The following is a 23,517-nucleotide window of genomic DNA, read 5'->3' as shown; positions in this document are numbered from 1 at the left end:
GGTACATTTCATTGTCCATTGATGATATGTTTTAAACTTCTTTCTTCAAAAATATCAAATTTTATAAAATCAGACATTTTGTGCACACTGTTTCATTTGAAATCTGAAATTGTCACGATGTTACTAAAATGACAATTTTTGCAATTGAGTGGGTCTTGGGCTCAGAATAACTCAAGTTAGCATTATCTGTCTATTATTATTAAATTCTAAATACTTAATAAAAATAAATACATTTTAAAATTGAGTTTCACATTTAGGCTAAATCATATCAGTCGACTAAGTTACTAACACAAGATCCCCCTGCAACTAAAAATGGTTTGTTCCAAATAATAGTGTATTGTCAAGGAGTATATTAATTGACCGTCAATTATGTTGTATTGTATTGCATTTTAAAGGTTATATATATATATATAATTTCAAAAAATACATTTGAAATGTTCTTAATACTTTAATTGACAGAATTAAAGTGAATTTCATAAAACATTGCATCCAGTTAATTTTCTTAAAAACAAAATCAAATTAATAACATACCTGAGGAATGTTTATTAAAAAATATACAAAAATAGACTTTTTCCAAAATGCAGCTTTATGGTTCATCACTGCAAATATTTAACATTTTGTTTTAACCCTTACACCAACATAAACTTTACCTTAGGTGTCAACACCTTCATATAAACTCATTGACAGCAATGAATAAAATACTATACATAAATACTGTAGATGTAAATTAATTATTATATCTAACTATTTGATAAACATTTCTAAATTTCATATTTTTAAAAAAAATATGCAGATAATTCCGTGCAAAGGCAATATGGCTGTCAATCAAACAAAATCACACAAGCTAAAACTCAAACAATAAGTCAAAATATCAAACCCCTGTACATAAGAAGTCTGAAAAAAAAGTAGTATGTAATTTTTATAAAACTTTTCGTTTATCCTGTCAGCCTTTCCTAACCTGCAGGTTTACAAATCAGTAAATCATCAAAATACTATAAGTATACTAATAGTATTTACTTTAGTAACTAAAGTACATACATTTTTATTTTAATCTACAAAGCATTTCTATTGAGGAAGACAGTCGGCGCGTGACGACGTCAAATGACTCAATATTTCTGAGTTGTTGCTCAACTGAATGTTAATTCATTCATTTTTAAAGTGCTGATGTGTCACAACTACTGGGAATATACAAACTAAAAGCATTAAGTCTGCTTGTAAATTAATAAACAGCTGGAAGAGTACCAGGTCTGTAAACCATCCACTTAATGAATCTACAATTCAGCAATTGTAGGAGGACACAGTGCAGAGGCCTGTACTACTAAGCAAGTTCAACATACCCAGGGTATCTTTTTGTACGTAACCAATGTGTTGCTTAGATGTATTCTTATAGAATAGAAGATACTTGACAATTTTAGCCCTATTCTTTCAGCTGCAACATAGGCTAATTCAAAGCAGTAAGCAGACTTACTTTCATACCTTATAATCACCTACAGCATACATAAAAGTACCGGTAGCAAGTGCATACAGACTGCGACGGCACTGTAAGCACACAACTCTGACTTGCTGAAACAGCATTCACACAATAATACTGAGATCTCCTTGGGTGTGTTGTTGAGGACATGACTTTGATTTGAACAAATGTATCTCTGTCAATAGTTCAATCATTTAAAACGTTTTGTCAAACCTGCTGTCTGTTCCTCCTATGACAGCCAAAGCCTGTGGGAACTGCTCTCTTGCACTGCAACTTTTAACATGTTAGGGTTAGAGATGGAGAGATTAGAGCACCGTTCTCCTTTTTGCCCATTTCATGGCTCAGTTTCTGTACGCCTCGTACCAACGCTCACTGCTGGCGGTGATGGCGGTGCCATCATTCTTCCACCCGAACCCTGTCATACGGTCGCCTCTGACGTGATCTGCAGCCGACGATGCTGGGGGTGGAGGAGAGAGGAAATATAGATACTGATGAGAAGATGAGGTGGTGTGTGTTTTTTAAGTCAGTTTTTCATTCATGGTTGTACATCATTCCAACACCAGACATAGACCATGTAGAGACAATAGATCATTTAAAGGGCTGTCAAAGTTAACACGATAATAATGCAATGCGTTAACGCCACTAATTTCTTTAATGCATTAATGCAATTGATCTTTCGGAGGCTGTTGCTGGGCTCAGTTTTAAAGGTAGAGTGAAATATGAAACGAGAAAACCTAAGGAATCCATTGGTACCAACCATGTCCTACTAGCTTGTTGTGAAGGAGGTTAAATAACACAGACAGATAAGGGAGTGGTATCAACCTTCTTTTCTAACTTTTGGCAGGAAAGTCGGTGTGTGTTTCCCTCCCCAAAAAATTTAAGTAAAAATTGAGTTTATAAAGAAATGGCCAAAATACATGATTAATAATAATAATAACAACTAATTGTAAATAGTGTTCTTAACTGTTGATTTTCACCCCGATTTTTTTGTATTAGACTAATCTCATTTTTATACCTTTTAAAAATATTCAGAAAACACCCCAAATTAATTTGGTTGAAAAGTAAATACAAGCACTAAACAAATATTGAGCCCTTGTAGGAATAGACCAAATGTTATCACTGCCAGCAAAAGCATATCATCCATATCCTACCTGATGGGTATCATTCCCAGTACTGTAATGATGCTTGCGAGCATGAAGATGAAGCCTGGGAACCAGTCCAGGGTTGCCTGATAGATCTTAGTAAAGGCAGGGACGTGCGCCAGCCCGGCCAACTTCAGAGACAACTGCAGGGAGGTGAGAATGGTGCCTGATGGGACGGAGTACAGATAGGTCAATATGGTTCAGAGGAAACAAACATTTTCTTATAAGCCAATCTCACAGATATCTCCTTAAAAATGAATAATTCATCATTTTTGGATGATAAAAGCATTTTTTTGCAGAAAAAAAATGAAGTTTGATTTGCAGTGAATTTAATTTCAAGTTCATTGAATTGAACGGACACATCTCTTTCAGGTAACAAAGTCCTGGTTACTCTGGATGATCCACATACCTCGCTGTGAACATGTGCTGTCCCAAGTGCCCTCCATATTTCTTACTTTAATAGTCAAATCAATATGTTGATTTTAGTAGCCATAACCATTAGTAGCATGTGCATAACTCTGCTGTGTATTTAATTCTTTTCACTGTTCAATTATCTCTACTGTTATTATTAGTCATCTGTTGTGCTTTCACAAACCTACACACACACACACACACATACAGGTTTGCCTACTCACCACATAAGGATGCTGGAACCTGCTGTGAGAGCAGAGATCTGATGGTAGTCATCGGAATGAGAGCAAACAGGTTGAGTGAGCGAGCTGCGGAGAAATGAAAACGGATTTATTACAGTGTATATCCATTCGATACCTCCACAATGTCCATTTGCACTCACCACGGCCAGCTATTGTTTTCTCTCTGTCTCATCTTACCCACGTCATCTAAACAATCAGTTTTTTGCAATAAAAAAAAAAGTCATAGTATAGTGTGTCGAAAAAAAAGTCAGAGTATGTCGAAAAAAAACAACTCGGTAAAGTATGTCGGAAAAAAAGTCATAAAAAGGCATAGTATAATATGTTGAAAAAAAGTCATAGTATAGTATGTCGAAAAAAAAAAAGTCAGAGTATGTCAAAAAAAAGTCAGAATAGCATGTCGAAAAAAAGAAACTAAAAAGTCATGGTACAGTATGGGGTAAAAAATAAAACGAGTCATAGTACCATATGTCGAAAAAAAGTCATAGCATAGTATGTTGAAAAAAAAAGTCAAAGTATAGTATGTCGAAAACAAAGTCTTAGTATAGTATGTGGTAAAAAAATTAAAGTCATAGTTTAGTACAGTATGTAGTAAAAAATAAAACATGTCATAGTACAGTATGTCGATACTATGTATAGTATGTCGAAAAACAGTCATACTATTCTACGAATTTTTTTCGACATACTATACTATGACTTTTTTTTTTACAAACTGTACTATGACATTTTTTTTTAAATACTATATTATGACTTTTTGATACATATTATCCTAGCATTTATTTTATGTTTTTTCGACATACTTTACTATGACTTTTTTTTGTTTATTTCGACATACTATACTACGACTTTTTTTCAACATACTATGTTATGAAAAATGAGAAAAGAGAGTGTTGAAAAGCTGAACGCCAGTGGAGGCAAACAAATCTACAAGTTCATTATGACATCTATAAAGAGAGACTTTGCATTTATAATTCAGAACTGAGAAATGCAAGGCGGTCCTTCTTCTCTGACATCATCACCAAAAACAACGATAACACACGTGCCCTGTTTGCTACTGTCGACACGCTAACAAACCCTCCTGTGTCAGTAGCCTCTGAACTTTTATCCACCAGGGCCTGCAATGAATTTGCATCCTTTTTATCAGAAAAAAAAATATATCACGAAATCAGACAAGCAGTCACTTCCTCCTTATCAGGCACAGGATGTGTGTTGACCTTGCATCCACTTAAAGCTGCTGAAAATAACATGACACAGTTGTATCCAATAAACCAGACATACCTGGAGGAAATTATACAACATCTAAAATCCTCCTCATGCTGCCTTGACATTCTGACAACAGGCTTTTTCAAAAACGTATCAGATTGTATGGTCTCAGAGCTTTTACAGATTGTTAATGCATCTCTTGTTTCAGGAGTCTTCCCACGCCCTGAAAACTGCCATCATCTGGACTCATCAATAGTAAATAATTACAGACCGATATCAAATCTTCCATTCTTGGCTAAAATAATTGAAAAAAACCCTGTTTTTTCAACAATTAAATAGCTTTCTGGCACTAAACAACTCTTTTGTTGTCTTCCAGTCAGGTTTTTGACCGCACCACAGCACTGAGACTGCTCTTGTTAAGGTCTTCAATGACATCAGATTGAACACAGCCAGTGGTAGAATTTCAGTTTCAGTTTTACTGGGTCTCAGTGCCGCATGTGACACGGTTGACCACAATATATTACTAGACCGACTGGCAGACTGGGTGGGTATTTCTGGCACAGCACTCAGCTGGTTTACAGTAAATCCTACCTACTATGACTTTTATTCTTTCGACATACTATACTATGACTTTTTTCGACATACTATACTATGGCTTTATGATATTTTTGACATACTATACTATGATTTTTTTGACATACTTGACTCTACTATTACTTTTCCTTTTTTTGACACAGTATATTATGACTTTTTTTAATTAAATTTTTATGGCATACTATACTACGACATTTTTCTGACTTTTATGGCATGCTATACTTTGACTTTTTTATGATGTACTATAACATTTTTGGTGACATTTTTCATGGCATGCTACTCATATGGCTCCTTCTCACTCTAAGTTCCTCATTAGTTTATATAGGTTCCTCTATTTTTATAATTTGTGTTGATAACCTCGATCTGACCTGACATTTAACACAGACTACATTAATTCAGTTCCTCAGCTCCATTCCTTATTCTTGCTGGATCAAAGACTTGTTTTAGTCTGTGGGACAGAGCTGTCTGCCAGCAAAAAAAAAATTACTGGGTTTCTGCTTCCAACAGAAGTTTGCCATATTGGAGAAAAAAAAATGCCTCTATGAGAATCTTTTTTGATACACACATCTAAGCCTCTAACTTGTGCTGGACAAAATGTGCTGAAATGACTACCCTATTTATCAAATAATTGCCAATGGTGGTTATCAATTGATTGTTAAAGTCAATTATCAAGCAAAAATACTGATTTCAGCTTCTCAAATTTGGAGAGGTTTGTTTCTTTTCTCTGTTTTATATAATAGTAAATTGACTATGTTCGGGTTTTGGACTGAGAGTCAAACAAAACAACCAAACTGAAGACATCACATCGCGCTCCGAGAAACTGTGGTGGGCTTTTTTCACTATTTTGATTGACAGATTAATTGATAGTAAAAAGAATGGTTACTTGCAGTTCTATTTCTGTCCACTAAATGGTTTTGACCTTAGGATGGATGACAGAGTAACCCGGTTCATTACATTTAAGTTAAGAGCATTTAGCCTGGTGACACAGTACTGTATAATGAGACAAATGTTAAGGAGGAGATGATTTGATGAGTATGTTTCTGTTTAAGTGGAAAAACTTGTCAGGGGGTAAGACATAAAACTGCAAGGAGAAAACATGGCCTGAACTGCAACTTGCATGATTTGTTTTTTGGGAGGGTTATAGTATGTCAATTAGTCATGATCAACTACAAACTGTGCCTCAGTTTAAGATGCTTACCAAGGTAGAACATGGTAGTTGTCGTGACGAAGGACATGAAGAAAATTCCCGAGGCGAACGATAGCATGCCGATCAGGATGAGCATCACGTCGCCGAAGCAGCGACGAAACACCATGACGCCGAGGAAACTGGTGAGGAAAATCACGAAGCCTGCAGCGTTCCCATAACCCACCTGGAGGAAGAGAGGAGAAAGAAGAGGAAGAGAAAGTGAAACAAGTTCAAGGATGTAATTGTACGGCAAACAAGAAAGTGCATCAGTGAGAGAAATTAAATTATAAGTGAGACAAAATAAAATCAATATACACTATACTGTACATAAAAACACACAATGTATATATGGATCTACCGTATGCAGCTACTTATTCTACAATTCAGGGTTAATAATTTGGCATTGTCCAGTCTATTCAAAATGCGAAAACAGCAAATGTTTGTATAATTTCGGCTGATTATATTCTATGCTAGTGTCTAATCATTTTATTGGATCAATTTCTAATCAGCAAAAACCCTGTTATTATATTTTTCATACATTAAAATCCCAAATACAAAACCTAACACAAAGACGGCAAAATGTCACCTGAGTGGCGTTCCAGCTGAGTGGCTCTTTCAGCACAAAGACGGACAGTATTTCTACAGCTCCACCCACTGCAGAGCCGTACAGAATGGCAGATGCAAACAGCAGAACTACGTTCACCCTGTTTCTCCCGGCAGGAGCCTCGACAGGAACTTCACTGGAGGCATCAGTAAGGAGGGGGGAGTCGTCCTCTGTCTCTTTGCTGGATATGAATTTCACCTTTAATTAAGGTGGACACAAAAAACATTTAACATCTGCATGAGTTGTATACTGCTCAGCTGTTGTAGTAAAGTGAATCATTAATACAATTTGGGGATTTAAAAAGCTGAAAATGTGGTTCTGACAATATGACATTATTTGTGTCTAAATTATTTAACTATTTCATTGTTTTCTTAAAATACACAGTTTACAGGACTGAGTTTATTCCGGTGGCTGGCTGTCTGGATCCTTTCTATTTGTGACTTTTCAGTTCCACAGTATATACAACAGCCTTCATAAAAAAGTTTTTGAAATCAGAGGTAGAGTTTAGCTTGATCCACGGAGGCGAACAGTACCTGCGTCATCCATTTCTATTTTGGTTGAGTGACAACAGTGAAGAAATTCTCAGACTCTAGCTAGATAGAATAAAACTGCTGCAAATACATTGTGGAATTGCAGTGTATAGCAATCTTTTCCAAACAGGAAACAAAAGAGTAGTCTATCCTAAAATTTGATTAGATTATCAAACCTAAATCTGGTCTTTTCTTTACTACTGGTGCATACTTTATATACATATAGCTAACATTTGAACAATTATTGCCAGATACCAATATGCTGGCCAATCTATGGTGGAGCGGCCTTAGTTTACAGAGACGCAAATATCATAACATACAGAACAGACAACACATAATATTTCACACACACACACTGACCTGCAGCAGGACTATGGAGTGTATGATGCAGAGCAGGTAGAGCAGCGTGCTCACAGTGAGCAGGATGGTTCCATTTCCCAAACTGGAGCTGTACATCAGGAACAGATGACCCGACACCAGGCTGCCCACCAGACCTGCTGTCCCATACAGCAGCTCCACTTTCATCATCACCTGCATGGGACATGGACACACGTTACTTCTTTTAAAAGTTGACCTCATGTTCTGACTAACTACAACTTTAAGTACATTTATTTTGATGTTTAAGGTAGTTGTTTTTGTATTTGGCAGAAATTTTTTTGTTTTTTTTGGTGGTATTTTTCTGTTATTCTTGGTAAAGTTTAAAGGGACTGTTTGTAACTTCTTACACGTATAAATCACCCGGGTCGGTGTCCCATGCGCGCTCGATATGCGCGCAGGTGAAATATAGAGTGATATTGTGGTTTTAGCTGACGTGTGTCACCTCACTGTTTTGAGCGATGCTCGTTCATGTCTATGTAGAGCGAGCACAAGCGCGAGCCCGACGCTGACTTTCGTTGACTTAACAGCCACAGGTGTCGCTGTTAACAAGCATTTCTGATTCTTACAAACAGTCCCTTTAAGCAAATCAATTGTACACATTTGTCAATGGCCATGAATGACATGCCAGTAGTAAGTTCTAGCTCTTTTCTGTAACATGAAAATGTGATTAGTGTTGTTTTTGTATGTTTCACCATACCTCCACACAGTAGGTAATGTATGGAACTGTGAGAGAACAATACAGTAATATATATATATATATATATATATATATATATATATATATATATATATATATAGTGAGTTATCACTCAACATATCTTTAGTTTTATATAATATTGCAGTGGTTTTAAGCATTTTAGTTTTTGTGTGTGGTTTCCAACATAATTTATGATCTATTATCACACCCTTTCTATTTCAACATCATTTGTCATCATTTTGCAGATTACCAAATATCATGAACTTTGGTCCGGTGCTCCACCCTCTTTAGACTTGGGTATTCTTGACTCAATTCTCCTTTTTCAATCTCTGTGTGTTCACACGGCCCTGCAGTCTCATGACCTTTAATGGGGATTGGCGTGTTTATTGTTACTCATTATTGAAATTATTTTAATTTGTTTGGCAAGACCAACTGGCACACGCCTTGAACTCTACGAGGACAATGGGATCCATCATTATAAGGTACAAACAATTCTGCAGTTTAAGAAAATGCTGTGAATCTGACACTTTTCTTTTCTTAAGAACAAATTGCAGAACAACAGGAGCTTGACAAGCTTCTAGGATTGATATTAGCAGCAGTGGGCAACAACATAATAGGGATAATTATAATTTTGTTTAAATAATCTGTTTTGTCCTGAGGGCTGTGCCTTTAAGGCAATATGTCTACTTTGCCCATGGACATTGTTTCAAATTCAATTGTTGTTTTCTTTCTCACTTAGATGCTGTGACTAAAAGCAGCCGGGCCATGGAATCAGAAGACAAAGCCTCAGTAAAAGTGTGGCTCCGCAATGCCGGACAGGGATGGTGGAAGGACCAGAAAGAGCAAACAAAGGCAGACATTCACTGGCGCCCCTGACAGAATTGTTTTTTTTTTAGTGTGTTTATTGTGTTCTAATGTCCTATGTGGTCATTGTTCTGTTATAGAGATTGGTTCTATTCAGTATTCAATACATATTCTCAGATTTGTATTCAATATTGAATATCCTAAATGTCTTTTCTTATACACTGGCTGTAAAAACATTGGAATGAAAGTGTCTCTTGCTTGCGATAATAGTATATAAGTAGCTGGTCTATCAGCTTTCAAAAACTAGTCAAGCTGCCCGCTACCTGCTGATGCTAGATTGTAGGGAGGTGTGCCTTTACAGGAAGTCTTTTACACAAAGGACAAAAGGAAGTCTTCACATTCTCCAGACTGAGGTTTGTACTTTGGCTTGATTCATGCGTCCTTAAAAAGACAAATCTGCCCGATTCTGGGGATGCTTTTGCAAGGTTGGAATTGGGAAGATTTGTCTTTGTGAATCAAGCCAAGTACAAACCTCAGCATGGCTCTTCTTTTCTTCTTTTGTGCTCTGACAATGCTCCCCAACTCTGAGGAGTGTTTTTTCCAGCAGGACAATGCTCCATGCCACACAGCCAGGCCAGTGAAGGTGTGGATGAAGGACCACCAGATCGGGACCCTGTCATGGCCAGCCCAATCTCCAGACCTGAATCCCATTGAAAACCTCTGGAATGTGATCAAGAGGAAGATGGATGATCACAAGCCCTCAAACAAAGCTGAGCTGCTTGAATTTTTGCGCTAGGAGTGGCATAAAGTCACCCAACAGCAATGTGAAAGACTGGTGGAGAGCATGCCAAGACGCATGAAAGCTGTGATTGTAAATCAAGGTTATTCCACCTCTTCCTAAGTTAAAACATTAGTATTGTGTTGTTTAAAAATGAATATAAACTTGTTTTCTTTGCATTATTCCAGATCTGAAAACACTGCATCTTTTTTGTTATTTTGACCAGTTGTCATTTTCTGCAAATAAATGCTCTAAATGACAATATTTGTATTTGAATTTGGGAGAAATGTTATCAGTAGTTTATAGAATAAAACAAAAAATGTCCTTTTTACTCAAACACATACCAATAAATAGTAAAACCAGAGAAACTGATAATTTTGAAGTGGTCTCTTAATTTTTTTCAGAGCTGTATATATATATATATATAAATCCTAGTCGACCAAGATCGGTAGCAGCCCGACAGAGTATACTGACCTTGGAGCGGTCAGTCGCCGTGGATGAGAGCGACACCAGCGTCATCACGCCGGACCAGTAGGAGCAGAAGCCGCCGGACAGCCCGTACACGACCTCCGCGGCGAAGATCAGCTCCAGCGGCAGCCGGAAGATGACCACCAGGAGCAGGGCGAGTCTGAACAGCAGGTAGCCGCACAGAGGCACCACGATGGGGACTCGCCTCCAGCCGCGGTCTCCCAGCCTGGCCAGCAGCAGCGCCGGTAGGATGGGCACCAGGTGGTTGATGAGGTTGTAGGTCATGAAGAAGTCCGTCATGACTTTCTGCTGGCTGTCGTCCCTGGAGGAGAGGGTTGTGTTGGTGGAGCTGGCGTTAACATCAGTCCGGTCTTTGACCACCATCTGTAGGGCGGTGCTGAACAGAGAGCTGCCCAGCTGCTGCAGCACCACGATCACCTCGATCCTCCGGAGGGCCTTCATGCCTGTCTGACAGCAGGTTTGACACAGACGCTGCATGATAGATGAGACTTTATACTAACACTTCCTCATGAAATTTAGAGTTTAAAAGTAAAGTTAGTTTTTTCTGATGAAGTGAAGAACTCCTTGGACCTCCTCAGTCAGTGTTTGAATGAATTTGCACAGAGGGAGAAAATAATATCTCTCAAACCCAAAACTTCCTCCTCCTCCTCCTCCTCTTCTTCACCCCACGTGCTCTAAAACAGGCGTGATTACTCTGTAAAGTGTGCACATGTGTGTGTGTGCGCGAGATTTTGGGAACCACCCTGTCTGTCTTCAATGGGACACATTTGTAGTTTTGAGTTAAAGCTGCAGTGGGTAGAAATGGAGCAAATTTAATTAAAAAGAATAATTAACAAAGGCAATTAAAAAAAACACTTGACAGCCTGTGGGTAAAAGCTGTTTCGTAGTCTGTTGGTGTGTGTTTTAATTGTCCTGTATGTCCTTCCGGAGGGAAGGGGATCAAACAGTACATGTCCAGGGTGGGTGGGGTCTTTGGAGATACAGCTGGCTTTCTTACAGAGCTGACCAGTGTATAGGTCACTGAGGGGGGGTAATGTGGTTCCAATCACTTTTTCCGCCATCCTCACCACCCGCTGCAGGTCCCTCCTGTTCTCCACTGTGCAGCTAGCAAACCACACAGTGCAGCAGTAGGTCAGGAGGCTCTCAATGGTTGCCCTATAGAAGTTGATCAGCAGGTGTTGAGGAAGGTGAGCCTGTTTCAGCTTCCTGAGGAAGTAGAGTCTCTGCTGGGCCTTCCCCACCTGATGAGAGATGTTTTTGGACCAGGTGAGGTCTGACGAAATGTGGACTCCGAGGTACGTGAAGCAGTCCACCCTCTCCACCTCCTCTCCACGTACGCAGAGGGCAGAGTGCTCCACCCGTCTTACTCTCCTGAAGTCTATTATCATTTCTTTTGTTTTTGTTGTGTTTAAATCCAGGTTGTTATGGGAACACCATTGTGTCAGATGTTGGATCTCCTCCCTGTAGGCTGTCTCGTTGTTGTTGGTTATCAGTCCTACTACAGCAGTGTCGTCTGCAAATTTGACCATGGTGTTGGTGGGGTGAATAGTTGAGCAGTCATATGTGAAGAGGGAGTAGAGAAAAGGACTGAGGACGCACATATTACAGCTGAACAGTAAATTACAAGATGTTTCTGAAAAAAATTTATGTGAAAAATAGGCATTACAGTAACAGAATATTGATTCATATTTCATCAGTGCTGCCTAATTTGATCAGAGTTTATGAGTGATTGACAGCTACTCAGAGACGGCAAGGCTCCAGCTCGGCTCTGATTGGTTGTTTTCCTCCGTTCTGTGAAATCTTGCAGATGCCATTAGGAGCGCAGGAGGACACAGAGGCACATGATTTTTTTTCAGATTACCTGTCTCATGCAATACTATCAGGATATAGTGACCGTTTTATAGAAATATCATATTTGCTCCAATTCTATCCACTGCTGCTTAAAATGATCAAAACAGTCGTTATCACCCCCTGGCTTCTGTGGTATGGTAGTCAGTAAAACATGTCAGAACATAATGAAAATCAGTTAGCCTAGACAGGTAATCCATCTAAATCTGCAACTAATTTAATTATCAGTTACTTTTAATTAATCAGTTGGTTGTTTAGTGTGTAAAATGTGAAAACATAGTAAAAAAAAAAAAAATGGCCATCACGTGTTGGTGGAGCTCAAGTTGACATATTGCTTGTTTTGACTAACTAACAATCCAAGATGAAAGAAATTCAGTTTACAGTGGTATAAAACATGAAACAAACAAGAAAAATCATCACATTAGAGAACTGGAACCAGAGTATTTTGTTTTCTTTTGGTCAACATATGAACACGACCATGGTTTGTTTAAAACACGAATAAATCACTCAAAAAATCCCACATTTACAGGTTTTGTTTTTAATGAGAAAATATTCAGAATATGTATAGTAGGTGTATAACTGTGAGCCTTACATGTGCTATAAAATAAAGCAGTATGAGTATGAGCATACAAGTGGTTAACATAGGAACAGAGGTTATACTGAATACTGTATAATAGGATTGCTTTATCACACACACACACACACACACACACACGCACACACAGACAGCGTGAGTCCCACACTGAAGCTCGGGCGCTTCTGCAGGATAAAACAAGCCAACATTTAAAAATGATAAATAAATCATCTCTGCACCATGAATTCAAACAACAAAAGCATAATAATAATAATAATAATAATAATAATAATAATAAATCACACGATTAGAGCTCCTCTGCGTGTGCATGATGTCTGTAACCATTCCAAACGTGTTATAGAGTATTTAATGAGAACTCAAAATGAGTCAGGGGTTTGACTGTGTCCCTCAAAGGTGGAATGAGGACAGTGTGTTTGTGAACGTTTAGGTTTTACAATGTGTTGCAGCAGCTACAGTAAACTAGGGACAAAGCCATTTTGCTTTTGTTGCTTAAAACTCAAAACATGCTGTGAATAAAGCTTAGATACAGTATAGACGCTCTGCCGGCATCCACAATAGGCCACTGTAAAACTATCATCCATCACAAAGGATCTGTATCTGTCATTCATCCTTAAAAAAAGTCTGTTCAAGCTCCTCTAAAATCTAATATCTCACATTGAAATGCATCAAAATACCTTTTTGCAAATTAATCTCATATCAGCATCAGTGACACTGTACCTCCGTGGCAACTGTGGTTATCGACACGCTTTCCGCTGCACCACAACAACATTTCCGCCTCATAAAAAAGGGACACTGGTCCTTTAAATACTTTTTCTCATTTTTATATATTATCACTAGAAAAACAAGAGCGAGGATAATTCTCTGGAACCGATGTGGGTTTTTTTGTTTCAGGAGAAAGTGGAAACGTCACACACATCTGGTTGGTGGTTGCTGGCACTACATTTCCCTCAGAGAGAAGAGTCAGATCATTTGCACTCAGGGTGGGACTAAACCAATAAATAAAATAGTCATTATCGTCGAGGGTTGGTATGTGTCCCGCAAATTCTTTATCTTTTTGTGCAAGTTTATCTCAGTTTGAATTCTTAAGATTTTATTCAGTGAGCAAACAAAAGAGGTCACTGCCTGGCTGAAAGACACCTGAACAGGACACGCTCGCAGATACGGCGATCGAGAACTGTGACCTGCGGTTCACGGAGAAATCTTTCTCAACCATCCTCCCGACGTCCGACAGTAATGCTGAAAGAAAAAAATCTCAAAGGCTTCAATAAACAAGCTAACAAAGACCGAAAAGTTGAATCGTTTTGAACTTTTCAGTTAAAGTGGTTCTACTTTAAATTTCTCATTTAAAGACAGTCCTGTAGGCTCCAGGCATTATTACTGTTTGTTTTTTTGTTGTTTTCATTTCGTAGCTGAACCTCGCTTCCTGACAATCCACAGCATCACCACACTCATAGAGGCCTGTGTTGCAGTAATTCCTCGTTCATTTAGCAAAACAGGAAATCGCATCGTCCTGCAAAATCAAAGCTCACGATATAGTTAGTAAAAAAAAACTGACAACCCCAACGCACAAATCTTCCCGTTATGTTATATTAACATACAAAATGAACAGACGTTCAGCCTGTAGGTGCGGACTATTAAAGGGACAGTGTGTAGGATTTGGGGACATCTAGTGGTGTGGTTGCAGATTGCAACCAACGCCGTTCGCCTCGCTCAGAGGCCATCCTTACCATAATAGCACTACTTTAAGAGCAACGGAAGCCAGACGGCGGCTGGTGGTACCGCGGTTTTGCACTCTGCGGCTCACGTTTGCGCAGTTTCACAAGCGAATCAGAGAACTAAGGTGGCCTTCAGGTAACGTAAAACCCCCTATGTAGGTATGAAGGACTCATTCTAAGCTAACGAAAACACAACGATTCTTAGTTTCAGGTGATCATACACTAATGAAAACATAGTTGTGAATATTATATTCCATATCTGCTAATAGATTCCCCCGAAATGTTACACACTGTTCCTTTAATGATAGTCGATTGCCTTCATCTCGCTTCTTGCTGTGTGCTTGTTTCAGGTTAGGAGAGGAGTGTCTTTTCATGCACACAATCTTAAATAGATTTTAAAAGCGTCGGCTGACTGTTTTTCTCTAAATAACAACATTCGGTTTTGGTATAACAACATTTTATAAAAAGCTTTTTTCAATATTTTTCATCAAACTTTATCCTCAGCTAGCAAGGTATAGTAGATACACGGCTTTGTTGCGCCCACTGGAATCTCAACATACATGTTCATATTATATCAAATACACAGTCCTACCTCAGTATAATACACGAAAACGACTGCTTACATCAGAAAGCACAGGTCAACAAAAGCGACGTAACCGGCGAAGGTAAAATAAGTGATTCTTAGAATATAAAACCCCCGACCCAGCCCTTTAATTCATACACACACTGACTGAAGTGACGCAAACATGACCCGCAGTTAGCTTCCCTCCTCCCCCGTCTGTCCGTCACTTAATGGACACAAAGTCACTGAAGAGTGGTGTTTTTATAGACAGGCTTTCTATCTAATGTGGTTTTTCTCTAAGATCTACAGAAACTGTAGCAATATAGAATAGGAGAAGATAAAATACATCATACGTATCGTGCATCCAACACTGGCGGTCTAAGGCAAAGTTGAACCTCGATGCTAGTTTTGCACATTTCCTCGCAAGCATTTAGCAGTTCAAGGACCCTCAAAGTCGGCACTTAAGATTTCATACAGATGCTTGAAAAGGATTGCGAAAGCTCCCGCCGACATGTCATAATGTGTCTTAAATCTGTACTGTGGCACTGCAGGATGCAGAAGATAAAACTTTACAGGCTCTGAAAGTGATGCTCTGGGGTCCCATTTCGGTTCAGTGCCCATGGCAACCTTCCTGCAGCATCATCAAATAATTCTGAAATGACAGAAATTAGGGCCTCGCTGTTTTTTTTCTTGAACAACGTTCAGTCAGAAGTTGTCGTTTGCATCTTTTTTTTCTTTTCCTGTTGGTATCATTTCGAAGATGATTGGGGTTATTTTCAAGCACCCATTGCCAAAACCATCATCAGCAAAGTCTCAGGCAACCAGTCAAAATAAAATCTTTAGGTCTCAGCCCACATCTCAATAAAAAAAATTACAGGCAAATGAAAAATCCTATGAATATTTAAGTCATTCAGCGTCTACCAACTAGTAAAAACCTTTAATACCAAATACACCTCTGAACAGTGCTCCTAAACCACCATAAAAACCCTTTCAAAGTGTCTCTTGCATCACTGACCTTTTTCTTTTCCCCACCAAACTCACCTCAACACCTCAAATGTCTCTCACAGTCACCTAACATACCGTTGGCCTTCAATCCTCAGGTCCAAATGTGATCATCAGAATACTATTAGTAAAATAAATACTGTTTCCTTTCCTGATCCTCGCTGCTTTCCTTCAGTCTCTTCATCCTCATCTTCTTCTTTCTTTCCACTCTGTCCCTTAACTGTCTCTGGAAGGAGCTGTTTTACTCCTCTTCCTCCTCTTCTTCCTCCTCCTCTTCTTCTTCTTCTTCTTCTCCTTCCTGTCCTTCCTCGTTGGCGTAGATACCGGCTTCCCACTTCCGCGCCATGTCGCTCTTCCTCCTGGTGACGCGGGTGGCCTCCAGAACCTGTCAATTACAAAACAGTCCATCAGAGCAACGTCATTGTTAGCATGAGCCAACTGTTCACGGATAAAACCCCATGCTTTTCCCCAGCTCAAGGGATATAATGGCAACACGATCACAAAAAAACACACCACAGTGACTTTAATACGGCATGCAGTGTATGTCAAACACTGAGGGAGCGCTTGGTTAAACCGTCCTGCTGTATAGGAGTCAAAATAAACCAGCAAACGAAGCTCACCTGCAGTATTTGACATTAAAACTACATTTTCCATTTCAGGGAAAGTTTCATGCTTCAACACTGTTCCATTTTTTTTTACGCTCCGTCCCTCTCACACACTCATGCCAAGACACACACAACCACACACACACAGTTACAGACACATCTTCACACACAGGAGAGATTTCTTTGTGAGCAGGAATCCAGGTTGAAGGTGCAGTAGATTTGAGGGTAGGAAATTACTTCAAAAATGAAAATAAATTATTTTTAAAACACTGAGCCCTACTACTCTAGTCGATGATGATCCCAACAGAGACATCCATCGCATGTAACAACTCGAAAAGCTTTCTTTTTCATCTTTTTTAACAGTTGTATGCTTCTTTGAATGAAGCATGCTGCGTATGAAGAAGATAATATATACGCCGCTCTCTCTCTTCAGTCACTCTATAGCTCACTCGACCATCGCTGCTCGCTCGTTGAGCCGACGAGGTGTGGCCAACTCTGTGTGTTCACAAACAGCATCCGACAACTGTTACATATTATACCTTTAACGTCATTAGCTATTAATTATTTTCCAATATTTTTAAATAGCGCATCTTTTATTTGTTTTATTCTATTTTATGTTATTTTATCTGGTGCTGTATATAATATGTGATATATACTGAGAGCAAATGTGCATGGGGAAGGGTAGGGTCAAAGGTCACACCAAATTCATGGACAAGCACATGCAGCACCAACACCACAGAGCTAATGCAGTGAGACCACAAGCAGACCTGGGATCAGATATAAAACTTTTTAGGCTTCCGTCTCAGAATCCTCCCGGTCCCGGTTTCAAACTGAAATAATACATCCCCATCTCTATTTTCTGGACCACTTTCTTATCTGGGAAACTGAGCAAAGTGACATCATTTGTGTTTGCTGTTGACTCATCTACAATGCTGTGGCAATAGATTGCCAGTGGAAATCTCCACTCTTGCAACTAGTCTAGTAAGATTTGGGAACTTCCCTCTATGTTGAACTGAGATAACAATCATGAAAACAACTGCCTTTATAATCCTCTCCAAATATACCTGTAGATGGGAATGTATTACTTTTTCTAAGAGTTTTCAGTTTAGTCTGACCCAGGTCTGTCAGTAAAGGCCGTTCATGGAGTGAACAGGTTCGAGGTGAGACAGGTACCTCAGTGGTTACCTCGTTAGCCAGCAACAAACGGGCATACTGACCGACCAGCAGGAGAGAAGCAACAGTACAAATAGTCAACACATGTGATGACATCATGGATAAACAATAACAACAACATCAGCAACAACAAAAACAGCAGCAGCAGGTAACAACAACCCTGCTGCATGTTCAAGATCAGTTCTGTTATATATCTTGAAAGAAGCATGATAACTATGAATGTAATGTCATACTTTTTCTGCAGTATGTGATCTGTTAGTGTAATGTAATGTAAGGTGTATCTTTTCTTGTACAGTATGTGAATGTTAAAGAGGACCTATTATGCTTATTTCTAGGTGCATACTTGTATTTTGGGTTTCTACTAGAACATGCTTACATGCTTTAATGTTTAAAAATATCCGGCCTGCTCTGATTGGTCAGCTGGCCCACTGTTGTGATTGGTTAACCTAACTAAACTCTTTGGACTCCGCTCCAGCTCCGCTCTAACTAGTTTTGTTTGAGGGCGTGCCAAACTAGCCGCTCGGCAGGTATTATGCAAATGTGTTACTTGGTGACATCACCACGTTATGGAAGAAAAGGCGGGACTTCACGCGAGGCGTTTCAGGCAGTTCAGGACCAGTTTTTCTGTGGGGGAGAGTAACTCCCTTTGGACTTTGGGCATTGTAACGTTGCAGACCTTTTACATGCACAAAAACTATATAACACACTAAAGGAAAGGGAAAAAGCTCAAAAGCATATTAGGTCCTCTTTAAATCGAGTGTATGGTGCTTTTTAAGAAAAGAGAAGGTGGAGAAGTGAAACTGTTTGTGACATTTTCTGGTTTTGTAACTTTTCTCCAACATGTAAGCCAATGATTCTATTTAGACTTTTATTTAGACAGTTTAGTCTGCCAATATTCAATACTTCTTCTCATGAGAGACCTTATTCTGAATAATGACACACTGCCAGGCGTAGTCTCGCATTAAGAGACATTTTCAGATAAAACCAAATAAAAAAAAGATTCTGAGTCAGGACAAAATTCCCCAGCGTCTGAGACTTACTTTCAATTTCATTTCCTGCTTCAGGCTGGGAAGTTCCCTTTCGGTGTTACACAGTATTAGCTCAGGCCACTGTCACTGAGATACACTTTTGTTGCACGTCTTCTGTGGCCAGAAGTTCAACAAGAACTTTTACTCGTTATTTAGTTAGTTACATTTTATTTATTTATTTAGAGTACGATTTCTGATTTATTTTATTTGCAAACAAAAATGCATTTGTTGTGTTTTGTCTTCCTTTCTCTCTGCTAATCAGAGGCCTCTACTACAGAGCAGGATTTGGCGTTAGTGAGAGAACTTCAGGGTTAACCCTTCAGGGTTTTCCGTCCTACGAAGGTGGATCACTTCTTACCGGGGTAGATCGCCAAGGTAACTTATGCTGAACAGCTAACCTGCTCCGGAGCAGGTTATGTTCCAGATAAGACATCAACTCGTATAAAAGCACCGCCTACTGACCAATCAAAGCTCAGTGCGCGGATCGTATGGTTATATTACACACATATGAAGAAGTCTAAGTCATAATCCAGGGCTAAAAATGACACAGTTTAAACTGACAAATGCAGGAAGGACAGTTGGCTTTATGCTGTTGGTGCTTACCGTTTTGAATTATATTTTCATATTTATTTTTTAACTTCCTCTTGAGTCCGTTTCACACCGCCTGAGAAGGTAGACGCAATAGTCATACACGCCGTATTAATAATACTGGCCACGATTAGGTGTAATCCAGTCATCCGTTATACATACAAAAAGCTATTTATATCTAGACGACTATATCTTCCTTTTGAGTTTTACGTTAAATTAATAACTCTGTTAATTTACGCATTCACACATCAGGAGTTTTTTCTTTTGCCAGCTGTTCTTCCTGCATTTGGCAGCTTCAACTGTGTTTCTTTTAGCCTGGATTATGTGTTTAATTTCTTCGTATTGGTCTAATATAGTTTACTCTTTGTTAAATGTGCCGCTCTGCCTATCTGTCTGCAAATCTGTACACTTGTCCATGTCTGTGATTGGTCTGATGCTGCAAACACCTCCCCGTTCATGTGAACGCGCTCATAATCAGACTGAGAAACCCTGGGTTGATTAACCGAGTTGATAACCACCTTCGTAGGACCGCTTAGCGGGATCTCGTTTGTTAGGGTTAGTGAAGCCAGATAACGAGAAGATACCCTGGGTATGTTGAACCCGCTTCGTAGTACAGGTCTCTGGTTTTCCAGGTTCAAATACTCACACTGTTGTCCTCTAGTTTCTCCCTCCTCTTCACTTTGTGTGTTTCGTAGTCTTCCATAAGTGTCTGCATGTAGTTTTTGGGTCGTCCTCCGGAGTCCTCGCTGCCGGCGTCAGACAGGGCTCCTTCTGAGGGTGAGGGTGAGACGGGCTGTGCAGGTCGGACCTTCTCGATCTTTCCTGCACGTCACAGAAAAACACATGGACACGTTTGATAACGTTTGAACACGTTTGAACACGTTTGAACACGTTTGATTTTTCAATCTAACTGGGATTTATCTAAAATAATTATTTAGTTTTGTTTTAGTTCTAGTGCAACAACAACAACCTTGTACTAGGTCTCATACAGGGACCAATGACAAACACCCTTGTGAATCAATACAGTAGTGACTAACCTGGCGCTGTCCTCGCTGTCAGTGTGAGTCTAGCAGGCAGGCTGTTGCTCTTCATCTTATCTGCTGGGGAAATCTTGGTTTGCCGCATCCCCGTCCTCACGGGCCCGAGACTGTTGCTGGAAGTGTTGCGGACAACAACAGCAGGCTTCTCATCCCTCTGTTTCTTCAGCTCCTCCTCCCTCTGCTGAGCTGCTCGGATCTCCTCTTCGATCATGGACAAAGTTCGCTGCTTCTTGGAGCGCAGACGGAACGGGCCGCTGGCCGCCTCTGCCTCTGGGCCCCGCGCCGCCGCCGCTGTGCTACGCAGCTCGGCCGCCTCGGAGTATTTGCTGAAGTAGCTGAACTCTGGTTTCTCCGGGCTTGGTGGAGAAGGGGGACGGTAGACTGGGGTTGGCCTGGGAACTGTAGCTGCTGTGGCGGTGGCAGGAGCCGGAGCTGGAGCCGGGGTTGAGGAGGCGAGGGCTCTGGCGTAAGAGGACTGGATTTTGATCCTGGGGCCTCCATACTTGGGTCTCTGTGGTGGCGAGATTGGCTGAGAAGGAGGCGGGGAAGGCGTCTGGAGCTGTGGTTGCTCTGCTGGACTGGAGGGCTGCTCATGGGAAACTCTTACTTCTGGCTGTCTGTCTGGCTGCTCATGGGAAACTCTTACTTCTGGCTGTCTGTCTGGCTGAGGGGACAGGTTGGATGGAGCAGGACTGGAGGACACAGGGGACTGGAGGCTGGGAGCTCCACCAGAAGACACAGGAGAGGAAGAAACTGGCACTGGGCTACTTGTGGAAGTTGAGGATGGAGACACGGGGGTGCTCAGTTGTGAAGAATTCAACTCAGATGTCTGCCACTCGTCCTCATCCTGAGCTGCCAGGGCATTTTGGATGGCATTCTGGACGAGCACCCCTGCGCGGTACTCCAGCTCGTCTTCTGTCGGACTGCCACTTCTCTGCCCATTGACTGGCGTGGTGGGCTGCGGGGTAGGCGGTGACACCGGGGTAAGTGGCAGCGGGGTAGGCGGAAACGAAGCCCCGCTGTCGGAAACATTATCCAAGCTAAACGCGGTCGTGTCCTGAGAACGGACAGATAACTCGTCCAATCCTGAGTCAGACTCCTCTGGGTGAAAACCTGAATGGTAATGGCCCTTCCCTTCCTCCTCATCAGGCAGGATTGTCATTACAGCTCGTGCACAAGTAAATTCCGCCGCAATTCCTTCATCGGACCAGCTCACGTGACCCTCTCCGGTTTCTGCAAATATGTCACTGCTCCCCAGGCTGCCCCTGGATTTCGAGTAGGGTTTGGCAGAGTATAAGTGAGGAGCGACGTCCCTCTTGGTTGCATCCCCTTGCAGAAACTGCTTTCTGGCGGACGAGAAGTTGATCTGCTCCTCCACGATGTCCTCCTTCCTGTTAAGCTCTGGGTCAAAGGTCACCATTGTGGGGGGACCTGACACCTGGGGCTGCAATTAGAGAGAGACGGGAGGACAGAATACAAAGGAGAAAAGAGAAGAACGGTGAGACAGAAATGTAAAAACAACAACAAAGATCGCCCTCAAATCTAATACAGTGGAAACCGCTTAACACGATCGCGTCTGTCCGGGTCAAATTGATCACTATAAGCGGATGATTATTATAACCATATCCAAAGTATCAAGGGAGTAAAATAAGAAACAAATCAAATATTCAATTAATGTTAGTCCAAAGTAGTTTTAAAATGTTTTTCCATATGTTGTCATGTATGAAAAGACCTAAAATGAACACTATATGCGAAATACTTGATTACTATAAGTAAATTATTTAAACAGCATAAGTATAGGAGTGATTCTGTCCCAAGCTTTTTGATCCATATAAGCGGTTTCCACTGTACTGGTAGATTGCAGTAGTTGAACATCATCTTCATATCCTGCATCACTAGTCCTATGTGTGTGTGTGTGTGTGTTACCTGTGTGTATGCATAAGGGTGACCCTGTTTCTGCTGTTTCCTCTCCTGGTATTTCTTGAGAGACTCAAGCTTCTCTGTGTCCAGCTGGTCTTCCAAAGGAACCTTGAATGAACCAAACAAAAGACCAATCAGTCAGTTTGTGAGGAAGTCGATGGGAGTTAATATAAAAAAACAAAGATTGAATGGGAGGCTACCTCCACAGGAGGGTTCCACCAGCGCGAGGCGATCCCAGGGTTTTTCTTCACCGCCTGGTCTTTGATCAGCTCCTGACGCTCACGCTCCAGCTCCTGAGCCTGAGAAAGAAGGAGAAAGGAAGATATGAATATTCATAAAGAGCATTCCCAATAACTTCCCATTAGCGTTGGCTTTTAATGACATGTTGGCTGACAAAGATAGCGGAAAGTGTGTATGCATGTTTAGTGTCTGCAGACTAGTGTCTGTCAATGGGGTCGAAATGAGGCCGGATCAAGTTGATACAAGCAATCAATGCTCCATTGCCTCACCAACCAGTTGTATTGCCCTTGGGCAAGCCATGTCATACCCATGTCATACCCAAAGCCTCTTGTCAACTTTCAGTGAAAGTCATATATTTGTCGGTAGGCTAATTATATGATAATAATATATATATTTTTTTCTTAAAAGGTGCAGTTTATAGGATCTGGCGCCATCTAGCGGCAAGGTTGCAGACTGCAACCAATTAAAAATTCTCCCGTGTGCCAAGCCTGTAGGAGAACTACGGTGGCTGATGCAAAAACCTGAAAACACGAATGGCCCTATCGAGAGTCAGTGTTTGGTTTGTACGTTCTGGGCTACTGTAGAAACATGGCGACCGGCTCTGTGAAGAGGACCCGCTCCGTATGTAGATATAAACAGCTCATTCTAAGCTAACGAAAACACAACATTTCTTAT

The 23,517-nt window shown here is 40.5% G+C and overlaps 2 protein-coding genes across 6 annotated transcripts in view; both read right to left on the bottom strand.

Moving 5' to 3' along the window:
- Positions 1-438: 438 nt before the first annotated feature.
- slc46a2 (solute carrier family 46 member 2) lies at positions 439-11,147 on the bottom strand. Its single transcript, XM_074617773.1, has 7 exons — positions 10,512-11,147; positions 7,741-7,911; positions 6,833-7,048; positions 6,259-6,430; positions 3,249-3,332; positions 2,623-2,779; positions 439-1,928 (listed from the first exon to the last, which is right to left on the bottom strand). Exons 1-7 carry the CDS (start codon positions 11,001-11,003, stop codon positions 1,868-1,870), a joined length of 1,353 nt encoding a protein of 450 aa, XP_074473874.1. The 5' UTR covers positions 11,004-11,147; the 3' UTR covers positions 439-1,867.
- A 1,747-nt stretch (positions 11,148-12,894) lies between these two features.
- The window catches only part of palm2akap2 (PALM2 and AKAP2 fusion), a 100,649-nt gene continuing 90,026 nt past the window's right edge, over positions 12,895-23,517 (bottom strand). For 3 of the 5 annotated variants that reach the window (XM_074618269.1, XM_074618273.1, XM_074618272.1), the window contains 6 exons: positions 22,803-22,901; positions 22,609-22,710; positions 20,680-22,126; positions 20,289-20,464; positions 18,027-18,065; positions 12,895-16,633 (listed from right to left, as the gene is read on the bottom strand). In XM_074618269.1, coding sequence (XP_074474370.1) covers positions 16,490-16,633; positions 18,027-18,065; positions 20,289-20,464; positions 20,680-22,126; positions 22,609-22,710; positions 22,803-22,901 — 2,007 coding nt within the window. In that variant the 3' untranslated portion in view covers positions 12,895-16,489. The remainder of the gene's footprint in view (positions 16,634-18,026; positions 18,066-20,288; positions 20,465-20,679; positions 22,127-22,608; positions 22,711-22,802; positions 22,902-23,517) is intronic. The other 2 variants (XM_074618270.1, XM_074618271.1) reach the window with 2 other exon arrangements.

The sequence above is a fragment of the Sebastes fasciatus genome, chromosome 19 (assembly GCF_043250625.1).
Source record: "Sebastes fasciatus isolate fSebFas1 chromosome 19, fSebFas1.pri, whole genome shotgun sequence".
Taxonomy (NCBI): Eukaryota; Metazoa; Chordata; class Actinopteri; order Perciformes; family Sebastidae; genus Sebastes; species Sebastes fasciatus.
This window is presented reverse-complemented; position numbering and strand designations above follow the sequence as displayed.